Genomic DNA, 12,697 nt, shown 5'->3' on the forward strand with positions numbered 1-12,697 from the left:
TACAAAGCCATAACGAATACTTCACATGATATCATCAATGTCACATAATTTAAGCAAATGTGAAGCATTCCCATTGATACCTACCTCTGTAATCTTTGGATTGGTACATTTTCCATTGGGACCTGTTAGCTCAAGCCACTGGTTCTCTGGAAGAGAGCAATGCTGCTTCAATGTGCATCGATCCTCTCCTTTGCACCAACCACATTCAAAATCTGGGTCTGCCTTCAGGCACAGGCCGCAGCTCTCCCTCATGGCTCCACATTTATACAAGTGTACTGTGGAATAAAGTAAAAAGACATCTTGTTAAAGAATGCATACAAATGTTAAAACATTGACAAAATATGAGTCTCCGCATACTACCCTTGTAACAGACATTACAGAACTGAGAGGCTGCCTTTAAGGTGCGCTGCACTTTATCTGTACAATATTTTCCTGTCGAATCTGCTAAAGAAACTATTCCCAAGTCTGTCTCAGTTCATACTGCACTGACCTTTGAGGTCTCTTACATGTGTAAGTATAACATAACTGCAAGGAATGGTGAATTATTTATGTATTACATCTGACTGCAAAGAAGTTCTAATATATCAAGTGCGTCTGAACATTTTCTGTATTGAAGAAAGAGCACATGTTAACAGAAGAACATTGGAATAAATGGGCCGGTAACATCCCCAGATTCTAGTCCTTTCTATGGGAACTTTTCCTAAAGTACACATTATGATGCCCACTTAAGTAGTGTAAAATTTACATCAATTATTTAGTAACTCAGTGGGACTAACACAGTCAACAAAGGATAAATGAAATGAAAACAGTAACAAGGATGTGCTGTTTTAGAATGAGGCACTGCAGTTAATATTCATGACGTTACTCAACTACAGATTCACAGATAGGAACACTTTCAATACCGTACCGTTATGAAACCTATAAAGTGTGCCTCAGTATTATGTTTGAAAATGAAATGCTCACATAAAATCATGCCCAAAAGTTTAATACAGCCCACTGTTTCATTAGGCTGACATTATGTGAATAAGTTTTTTATTATCACAAAAATACTATGCTATAGGGAAATATACCAGGTAGGGATAAGCATGCAATAACAATAAGAAAATCATTTAGCCACTACAAATATCAGAGAGGTGATGTTCTGTAGACCACGCCTACATCATTTGCAATCCAACATTTACATGATCTATGAAAAGAACTGATACAGTTGTTAGAAATAATAGTGGCAAGAAAAACAGTGGAAAGGGCCTGGACTAGTACTCACATATGACCCACGGAAGACTTTCTAAGTTCAGTGGGACATGAGGGCATTTTCAGAAAGTATTTTCATGATTTCCAAACTCCCGCAGTATATTCCACCAGCAGTTATGCAATGAAACTGAGCAAAAATTGTGACTTTTTCTAATGCCAACTTTTAAAATTTCCAAACACCTCCTAAACTTAAGGATATGTCCATACTAGTCTGAGACAAAACTAATGTTATATGGGAATCTGCTTTGAAACTACAAAGATGTTGTTGGAAGTGTACACAACAGTAGTGATCAGAAGCTCACAAACATTTCCCTGTGACAAGAACTGCATGTAGAGGGCAACCCCTATAGTCCTTAAAATTGACATACTACACAAAATCAGATTAAATACGCACAGCAATGGAACTAAGAAGCAGCAAAAACACCCTAGTGCTTCAGACAATGCCTTTATGGGGATTACCTAGCACTTTGGAGAATAACCCCTGTATTCCGCCAATGTGGGGGGGTTGCCCCCTAACTACCTGCTACTTATTGCAATTTCATTTTTTCAGTTACCATGATTTAGAGAAAAAGTTAATACTTTTTTCTCACAAAAATCATTTGTTTCAGTTTTTCTTTTATTGCAAACTCAGAACTGGAAAACAGCTTTTTATATCACTGTGCTTACATTTCTATGATTACACGTGTGTTTTGGAATAAGTTGCAAGTCCCAATTAAGTGTGAGCATATTTAAAAGTGCTGACCACAAGGACCAGAAACTATTTTATCAATGTATCTACTATCTAGCTACCTATCTATCTATACATACGTGTATTTGTGAATATATGTATATAGTAGGTTTTTACAGTTAGAAAACTGGGCTTGCACTTCTAGAGGTAGTTCATAGGTAGGTACTAGGCTATCGGCCCTAGGGCCTATGTAAGCCTTGGCAACAAGGTTCCCTGGTTTTCACCACCCATGGATGCTATTTACCTGTGCCCCTGTCTAGCAGGGCCACTGATATGTTTCCCGGGGTGAATCTGCTATTACCCATCCACACATCAAGATTTGACTTGAAGAGTGCTAGTAACGAACTCTGCCTGACATAGATAGGTAGTTTGTTCCACAGTACTGGAAGCCTCTGGGACAATAATCTATCCTTACAGCATGTTCTGTTAATTGTGGTGACAAGGTTTAGGTCTCTAGAGTGTGCGGCTCTGAGGGATTTCTTTAGGTGTAGTATGTCCAGCAGCTCAGGGTTTGACATAGCTTTGTATGTTAGGCAGAGATCATCTCGGAGTAGGTGATATGCTATGGAGTAAAGCCGGAGTTTTTTGAGGCGGTCAGCGTAGGGTAACTGTTTGAGTCTCATAATCCTCTTTGTGAGGTATTTTTGTGGCCTTTCTAACTGCTGCAGATGACTTGTAAGGTACATTACAAATCGGGCATTGTAACTCTATAATGGGTCTGATGACAGCCAAATAGAGGGGGACAATTACTTCTTTTTTTCCTGAATGAGAACCCTTTCATGATGAGGTGCACTACACAGAAGGATTTCCTGACTACTGTGGCAATGTGATTATCAAAGGAGAGACTACTGTCCACTAGAGTCCCAAGGTCTACTATCACACCTTCGGTGTTAAGTGGGCTGCTTCCTATGTGGTAGTTCAGGGGTACAGGGTTTTTACCAAAGGGAATGACAAAGCATTTTTTGGCACTGAGCTTGAGGCCATGGCTCTGACACCAGGCATCAGTCTCGGTGAGGCCGTTTTGCAGGATGTCCACATCTGTTGGGGACTCTATTATGGCACCCAATTTGCAGTCATCTGTGAACTTTGTCAGCCAGAAGCCCTCTGTGTTGGCCTGTACTTCAGAGAAGTAGATCCCAAACAGGAGGGGACACAAGACTGAACCCTGTGGTACTCCATTTGTCACAGGACTGGAGTCAGATTTGAAGTCCGCAAATTTTACAGTGTGGGTTCTGTCTGTGAGCCAGTTGGTGACCCATCTTGTGATGTACGGATTTATACCCAACTTGCTGAGTTTATTTATGATGCCAGAATGGGGGATTGTGTTGAAAGCCTTGGCGAGGTCGAGATAGGCTGTGTGGACTGCCTTACCCTCGTCCACGGCTTTGGTGACTGTTTCAAAGAAGTCGACCAGGTTCAGGAGACATGATCTGCCCTTCACAAATCTGAACTGTGTGGGGTCCAGAGTTTGAAGGTTACTAATATCATTGTTTATGAGTTCCCTGATGATATGCTCCATGGCCTTGCAGACCAGGTTATTCAGGCTACTAGGGTGATTGTTCCCGGGATCCATGGTGGCTCCCCCTTTGTGGAGTGGTGCAACTGTTACCATCCATCAGTCAGTGGGTACAAAGCCTGTCGAGAGGCTATGATTGAACATGGTGCTTAGGTGGAGGGTTAGTTCATTCTGAAGTTCATGTAGAACACAGCCAGGGATATTGTCTAGTCCCATGGATGCTGTGTTCTTGGCTTTCGATAGCACAGTTTTCACCTGTTCAGTTGTGACTGGAGAGACACTGCATTCTTCTGGTATGGATATGGGCCCTTTAGGAGGTGAGGGGGGTAAAGTTGGCACTGAACCTATCTGCCAGGATGTTGGCTATATCAGTTGGTTCTGTGAATTTTGTGCCATTGTGCTGTAGCACAGAGCAGATCTGGGTGTTGCCATTGAGATTCTTGTCATAGCTGTAAAATGCTTTGTGGCAATCTTATTTTCATAGTTCGCTTAGGAGAATTTTATGAGAGATCTCAGCTTCTTGCTGAGGCTGAACAGAGAGCTCCTCCAATTGTGGGATTTTATTCTCTTTTGCAACAGTTTCTTCCTTCTGTTGTAGAGTTTGTTAATAGTAGACGACCGCCAGATTGGTTTCTTTTTTTTTAGAAGACTGCGTCTTGGTTCTATTAGGAATGGTACTATCCAAGCACCCATGTATGCGCTTATAGAGTGAGTTTGCATAGGATTTGGCAGTGGTAACTGTATTGTCCATCTGTGTGGGTATTGCAGATATGGCCACTTCTGCCTTAAGTACCACGAAGTTGGCTTTGGAGAAGTTTTTTACTGTGGTTTCCTTAGTGGGTGGTGGGGGCGGGATGTGGATATCTAGGGTGATTAGTTTATGGTCGGATCTGACCAACAAGGAGTTGACTTCAGGTGTGGAGCACCTGTCACTCACATTGATAAGTACTAGGTCTAGGATATTTTTGCCCCTTTTAGGGGTGTTGACAAGTTGATCCAGGGCATTGGAGTTTATGAATTCTAGGAAGCGTTGAGGAAAGGAGTTGGTACAAGAGTAGTTTTCCCAGTTAATGGTGGGGTAGTTGAAATCTCCCAATATTAGGGTGTTTGGTTGGACCTTGACATTCTCTATTATATCAAGAAAAGACGAGTGCGAATCCTGAGGCATGGTGGGGGATCTGTAGCAAGCTACAATATGGACTGCAGTTTTGCACAGTTAGTTGCACTTGTATAATTTCAGATGAATTATGTTGGGCAACTAGCCTGGAGGTGTGGTTGTCCTTAATGACTATGGACACACCTCCACCCTTGGTGTTCCAGTCCTGGTTTGATGGCCAAAAGGTATGGCATGAGTTATATCCTGGTAAAGCAGGGGTGCTCTCTGGAACCTTGAACCAGGTTTCAGTCACTGCACAAATATCAATATTCTCCATTTTGAGGAGTGCCTCGAGTGAGTGCATTTTTAGGTTTATACTTCTAGCATTGAGTAGCATTACCCTCAGTTTTTGCTTGCCTCTATCAGTTATGGTGGTGGTTTTGTTTTTGAGCTTTGCCTAAAAAAGGCACTATAGGGGCGGCAAGAGTCTTAGCCAATATCCAGAATCCCAGGGGCGACAGGTGCAGGCCATCTCTGGCAAAGCATCATGGCCTGTCAGCCATGTCATCCCAGGCAGACACATACTGGATCCCCTATGAATGACAAAAGAAGTTTAGCCAATTGTTGAAGTCAATCATTTTGTCCTTGTATTGCGGTATCATTCTGGGCGAAGGTAGGATGCTACTCAGGGCTAGGGTCATACCTGCCTGGATAACAAGATCAGAGAGCTCCTCCTTGCCTCTTTTTATATAATCCAGGGAGGTATGTCTCAGGTCATTCACACCAACATGGACAATGACTGAGTCATATTTGTACTTGTTGTGGAGTGACCTGATTGTGTGGGTTATGTGGCAGATCCTGGCACCTGACAGGCAGCTAACAGTAACCTTCTCCTTTTCTATTCTGGTGAGTGGAACATCAGTGTGCCTGACTATATAGTCACCAATGTGTTTGGTACATAGTTTTTGCCTTATGGGCAGTGGTTGAGTGGCACACTGAGTCTGTGTGTTATGTGTCTTTTAGGTTGTGGTGAGGGCTGGAGGTCACTTGCATTTCTGCTTTGGAGGTCTCTGTTGTTTGGGTAGATTCTTACTGAAAGCCTCCAAGAATGATTTTGTGTATGTATGTGGGGGTCTCGGTGGTGTAGATGTAATGGGACTATGTGGTGTGTGTGGTGTGGAGTGGGTGTTTGCCTTCTCCTCCTGACTGACAAGTTCAGTCTTGGATTGAGAGAGCTTTGCCTCCAGTTTGGCTAGATAAATGCATCTCTCACAGGTTGTTGTGTTGGGTGGTAGGAGGAGAGGGTTGTCGGTGTACATGAGGCAATTTCTACATTGCCCCAAGATGCCCAGATTCATCATGTAGACAGGAGAAAACACTGGGAAATGTCCCTTGGACATGCCTGAATAGACACTATTTACCTCTTTAAGTGAGAAGAGTAAATACAAGAAGTGAGGAAAGTAAGTACAAGAGCTGTTTTCCTCAAAGCAAAAGAGGAAGGTGAGTACAAAAACTGTTTTCCTCTAGGTAATGAGGAAGGTTGAGTGCTTACAACAAGTTCTGAGCCAGTGCTGAGCATGAGTAAGCAAATTCAAGTGCTAAAACTAAGAATCTGGCTAGTTCCAAGGAAAAAAAATGAAGAGGAGACTTTATGGTGCCGGGAATAGTTTTATCCTAGCTAAGTGACACTGTGCAATGCACAAAACCAGACAAACATGAGTTTTTAAGCAGAAAGATTAAAGGGATAGAAATAGGCCAAATTAGCCAATAAAACTTCTTTTCTGGGTTGAAACCACTCCTCCAGCGAGAGATAGGCTGTTCCAAAGCTCAGCAATCTCATTGATGAACAGAGAAGCTTCCCTCTATCTTAGAAAGGTCTGGGCAACACAGGAACTTACAAACAGCCCAGAATTCAGCAAACTCTAAAAACCAGACTTTACTAGATCTAGAAAGGTGGGAAACGAGTATAGGGATCGGATTTCTTTGCTTGTTTTTTTCAAAAATTTAAGTCAAAAACAGCAAATAAACATTTTTAACACAGAAAATAGGCTATCACACTTGAGTGTGTAGCTTTTTACAGTTAGATGAAAAACACTTAAAAAATTAATACTTTAAACTGCAAACAGTATTTGGTAAAAAAAAAAAACAGCTCAAATAAGTAGCAAAGTTAATAAAAAAGTAGTCGGAACAATGCGGCTAGCAATATCAAGAAATAAAAGGCAAAACAGAGGTACTTAATCTACTCAAAGTCTCCTTCTCACTCTCTGCTGCTGTAGAACTCTGCAGGACACCCAGGCAGGCTCATGCTGAGGTAATGTACACCAAAATTAACTCAAGAAGTTAAAAACCACGAACAAAACAAGAAGGAGAGTTCAACAAACCACAGAAGCCGAAGTGGAATCCAAAAAATACCTTTTACTGGAAACTTGTTAGCGCTTTCGTGTGATAGTATCCAAACACTTCTTCAGACAAGTTTTTACATTTGCAACCGCAATATAAATATACATCTCTATTAACACATTTATTCAATTACTTAAAAAACAATTAAACCAATTTTTCAATTAGTTAAACCCTGCCCTGATGAAAAATAATGCTGTATTCAAAATGCAATTTTTAAAAACAAATATTGTACTACAATAATTTATTAAATTAAAAACCTGAGTCAATATAAATTAATTAAATACAGTATTATATACTTTAATACCTAAAAAACATATTTACATTTTCTAACCATTGCGAGTCCTAATTATTTATGTTAACTTTATTATTTAATTTTTATACAAATATTATTTGCATAAATAAATAAATAAATAAATAAATAAATAGATGAATGGATGAATAAATAAATATTATCCCAACTTACATATACTAAGTGTAAACAATTATTGTTTGTAAAAAACTTTATTCCTTTACTTATAGAGATGCTGAGGTAATACAAGTGCAAAAAACGTGCAAACATGGGTTTTTAAGCAGAAAGATGAAATGGATAGTAGAAAGGTAACCTAGTCTGTCCGAGTTGGGAAACACTCAGGGGTGTAAAATGACAATTACTTGTTAACTAGTTGGTACTATATCACTTTTGGCTTACCAGAAAGTGATTTTACATTAAGATGACCGGGACTGAAAGTCTAGTGGCAGTAGAAGGGTAGCCTGGTCTGTTCAAGTAGGGAAACACGCAATGAGGCTTAAAGTGAGATTTATCACGCAGGGGGGGCTTTTTGATGGGTCAGTCACTTTTCTTTGAGTATAAATTCAGTATGTTTACTCAGATCTTGGCTCAGTTGTGCACTTGGCATCCACACCTGTGTTCTGAGACTGTTTGCCTTACATCTGCTGCCATCTAGGCTAAGTACATTAAATTGAAAAATTGCACCTTCCGAAGCTATTTCCAAAGAAGGCTGCTGTATTTTTAAACTATTTTGTTGCATTTCTCTGCATTTCATCACTGCAAAATATAATTGCATTTCCTTGGTCTTGCTGCTGTTAGTAAGCTTTGAAATTGCTGTAAAAGTGTGTTCCTCATTGTTAGCATGCTTACATAGAATCACCTTGAAACTAATTGTTGAACAGTGTCTGGTACCTTTTCACTTTTGGCTAATTAAAATGTGTTTTCATAATAAGCAGACTTGGACTACTATTCTAGGTGCAGTAGAAAGGCAATCTGCCTAAATTGGGAAATACACACTTATTGACCAGAGGACTTTTAAGTTGGTTAAATTGCTTTTCTTTTAGTCTATAAATTCTGCTGCTCATCAAGACATTTATGATGCCTTGTATAGACACAGACAACTTAGGTACCTATAAAACTTCCCCTGTAACTTTCCCATTATTATGATGTACAAAAAGCAACTTGTTTGCACTTTGAGGGCTCTGTTGTATGATTTCAGTCATACATAGGCTAGTTGTAGTTTCTACCCTCGCTGCACTACACCTTTGCAATTCAGATAAAAAAATAACACCATGGCAGGGCACTTTCCCAATTTCTCAGCTGGCAGCTTGGTAGATATGGGCATCCTGAGACAATGTAAGACTTGTCACATGTTCACTGACAACCAACTAATCCTTAGAGAAACAGATACAATATGTGACAGATGTAATTACTCAGTATCACAGGAGGTAAGAGTCTCACACAAAAGCACTCAAAATTACAATCAGGTTGTCAGTAACATTAAGCATTACACCTACCACACATAGTAATGACCCAACACACACAGAACAACATGTGACATACTTAAAAAGTAACCTTCCTAAGTCCTAGAAATTTGTCCTACAGAAAGACTCCTCAGCAACTCCAAAAGCACTCCACCAGAACAACACACAACACAACACATACAGCCGCAACCACTGGAGCCTCGACTACAAAACCCATAAGGCAAGCGAAAATACCATCAAATATTTTAATCATAGGGGACTCCATTGTGAGACATACAGAGTTCCACTCACCATGCTGAAAAAGGAGAAAATCACTTGTATGTTATGTATCAGTGGCCAGGATCTGTCAAATCAAAAATACAATACCATCTATGCCTAAAACCAACTAAAAAATGAAGTAAAATAAACTCGGAACATCCCAAATCATGGCCTTAATGGAATAAAAACAATTGGTGAGTGCTTTTATCTTACAACTATATATAGACTACATCACACAAAATTAGCTTCCATTGAACGAGTATTTATACACTCAAATCACATGATCCAAAAACCCTCCTGTTCGTTACTATGTTGATTTTTAAAATAACAATATTAGAAACTTAGTTACATTGTTGTAAGACAAACTACAGGAAATACCAAATGAACTTAAAAACAATCATTATTACACATTACTTTTTAACTTCACGATATTTAAACTTCCATTAAACTAACATATAAATGCTTGCTGCTAGTCACATTATCCAAAAATCCTCCATTCTGACATTATTACTAATTAAAATTACATACACATATCTGCAATTCAAATTTAAAAATATACTGCCAATCATTAGCGGACCAGAGTTCCGCTGTGGCGACCCCTAACCGGGAAAAGCCGAAAGACACAACAACAACACTTGTAAGTAAAAATAAGCTGAAAAAAACAGTCTATTTTTCATATGCTCTACACTTCAGCAAACTATTAATTGAAGTAATTTCATTTAAACTGGGTAGTACTGTAGCATTCAAATAAATTTGCCACCATAATTCATGCTATTCAAGAATAATATTCCACAGGCCACCTCTAGGGCTCTGTTCTACCTCCTCCAAAATAGTAAATAGAAAGTAATGGTCTACATTATCCTTAATATGTTTATACAAAATGTTAGTCACCTTATTCTTTTTGATATCATAATAGGCTCATAAATATATTATTTTGTTTTACGCTGTTTTGCCTATGTAAAAACCATTACATAATTTACATACTGCTATGTAATCAACTCATTACGTATTTCAGTTAAATCTTCCTCATATTTTTATTTTTTTTCCACCTATGCTTAAAGTCTCACCTATTTGTATATACTGACATTGCTTACATGTTCCACATTTTGTCATATTTCCTACTTTATCTGTTTTATCTTTTGCTATATTATAAAATATATTCTTGAACCAAACTCCTTCCTTATAAACTATTCCAGGACTTGTGCCTAGTTTGGTGTATATGACTTTATCATTTTGAATAAGTTGCCAATTTTTAAATATTATGTCAGTAATACTCTGTCTATAGAATATGTAGTGATAAATGCATGGCCAGTCTAATCACTGTTTTGATTGAACTTACTGTTACCTGCATAATCACATGTTCTCTGCTGATAGTCCATATTAAAACTTTGTACTACATTGTTCCCTTTATCTACTACAGAGCTGCCAAATCATCCATGTACTCAAGTAATTAAACCACAAGTAACAATGTGACTCATTCATAGTCCATGTGGGTGCAAATGACCTGAGATGTACTTCCATGGACTAAATGAAGAAAGATATCATGGAACTCCCAGACTATGTGTCCCAAGCTGGTATGTGCCTAGCATTGAGCAGCATTCTACCTTCAGCAAGGATGATGCCACAATATGAACTTAAATAATTGGCTTAACTTCTAGTGTTACTCTAAGGGGGTATGATAGTTGTCAGCATGGGAGGATGTGGTCAGCAGACCACATCGCTATGCCAAGGATGGTCTGCACCTGTCCCATCTAGGCTTTTGAATATTGACTCAAACAATGTCCTCCCCCATAGTGCCTTTTGTATGCAATGCCAAACTGACCAACATTCCATCATAGCAAAAACAGCTTAAAGGGCTCTACAGGCAACAAGAAACTGAACCATCCCGGCTCTCCTCACCCTGGGAATGTGGGCATCACTGCAGTCACTGAGACATGGTTTAAAGCTACAGACAGAACTCAGCAGTGCAGCTCTACAATGCCTTCCACACTTTCAGGCCAGCTACCGCACAAGCAGGTGTCTTAATCTATAGCAACAACAAACTCACTTCAAGACTAGCCAAACAAGATGACATGCTTGAGATGCTCCATGTCCAGATTTCCATAGGCAAAGCCCAATATCATATCCATAATTAAACAGACAACTGAGCCTAACCAGAAATAAGTCCAGTTGTAGGTCACTCTCCGTGACCCATGTAACCCATAACTCATACTTGGACTTACTGGAAGACCTCACCATTCAACCCAATTCTATATTCATGGGTCACTTCAGCTACTCCACTATAAACTGAGATATTTACATGACCTCAGACTTAAGGGACGAGATTCCTGTGCTTTGTAAACACAAACACCTTGGACCACATAGTCCATACAACTAGTAGGGGTGCAAATATCAAAGAAAAATGCTTTGTCCCCTTCTCTCAATGTAGTGCCCTTTATGGTAAGATCAGACCACAAAGCTGTCACCTTCATAATAAAAATAAGTTCTGTTACCCTGGTAACCCTGTAAAATTTAGGAACTATTCTAAGGCAAACTTCTTCTACTATGTGATAACCTGTAAAATTTCAAGCTTCCCTAACCCTGAGAACACAGCTGCCTAAGTAGAACTGTTCCCAGAAACCGTATACAATCATGTCAGTAAAAATTAAACAGACAACTGAGCCTAACCAGAAATAAGTCCAGACTTATCTGAAAAAAAGCAGGTTGTACAACAAAAGAAAAAAGGGAATAGCCATAATGATAAAAACACTCTCATCAATCTAAACAAACAATATTAAGAGGACAAATTAAGTCTACTAAAGCCAAATTTGAAGTAAATATAGCCTCCCAGGAGAAGGACAACTGCATGGCTTTCTTTAGCTATGTCAAAAACTGAAAGGCAACATACAAGAGTGGGCAGAACTGACTGACTGTAAATGGAGCCATGTACACAGAGCTTGAAGATAAAGCAAATTTGCTAGCCAATAAATTCAGCTCCAGTTTTACCCTTCTCTCTCCCATCTGTCCCCATGAAATACCATCAAACAAAACATCCACAACTATCACTAGGAAGCAGATCTTTTATGTGCTCTCTAAAGCCAGAAATATTCCATTACTGGGTCCTTATAACATCCTAACAAGTATTCTACATAGTTTAAAGCATGATTTATCAAGACCACTGGAATCATTGTTTCCCCACAGTCTCCACAAAAGCTTTGTGCCATGTGAATGGAGAACTGCAACAGTCATTTCTCTGTAAAAGGGTAGGCCATCAATGTACCCCAGGAACTACAGACCCATAAGTCTTAGTCTCACATGCAAAGCCATGGAATGAATTATCAAATAAATGATTAACAAGGAAATAGAAAAACTTTAAACACTGCAGCCAAACCAGCTTGGCTTTGTTACGGGCAAATCATACCTACCCAACCTGGTGTGCTTCTTTGAGAAAAATCACCAAGGCAACAGATGAGTGCAAAACAGTGCATAGTGCCAACTTCAACCAGGCTAAAGCACTTGATATAATATCCCATTTGGGCATTGTAAACAAACTCATGGATATAGGTATAAAACAATATGTTACAGACTGTATAGCCAACTGGCTGTCAAGACCAAGGAAATTAGAATAAGGAAGACCACGTCCACAAAGAGGCCAGCCACTAGTGGAGTCTCCCAGGTCTTTGTGTTGGCTTAGCGCCTTTTTGCCATCTACTTCTCA

At 39.3% G+C, this 12,697-nt stretch overlaps 1 protein-coding gene across 1 annotated transcript in view; it reads right to left on the reverse strand.

Moving 5' to 3' along the window:
- PLXNA4 (plexin A4) overlaps nucleotides 1-12,697 on the reverse strand; it is a 2,762,645-nt gene that overhangs the window by 751,107 nt on the left and 1,998,841 nt on the right. The window contains exon 12 of the mRNA XM_044064236.1: nucleotides 85-275. Within this exon, the coding sequence (XP_043920171.1) occupies nucleotides 85-275 (191 nt within the window). The remainder of the gene's footprint in view (nucleotides 1-84; nucleotides 276-12,697) is intronic.

This window comes from Protopterus annectens, chromosome 2.part2 (genome assembly GCF_019279795.1).
Source record: "Protopterus annectens isolate FY-2018-M chromosome 2.part2, PAN1.0, whole genome shotgun sequence".
Classification (NCBI taxonomy): Eukaryota; Metazoa; Chordata; order Ceratodontiformes; family Protopteridae; genus Protopterus; species Protopterus annectens.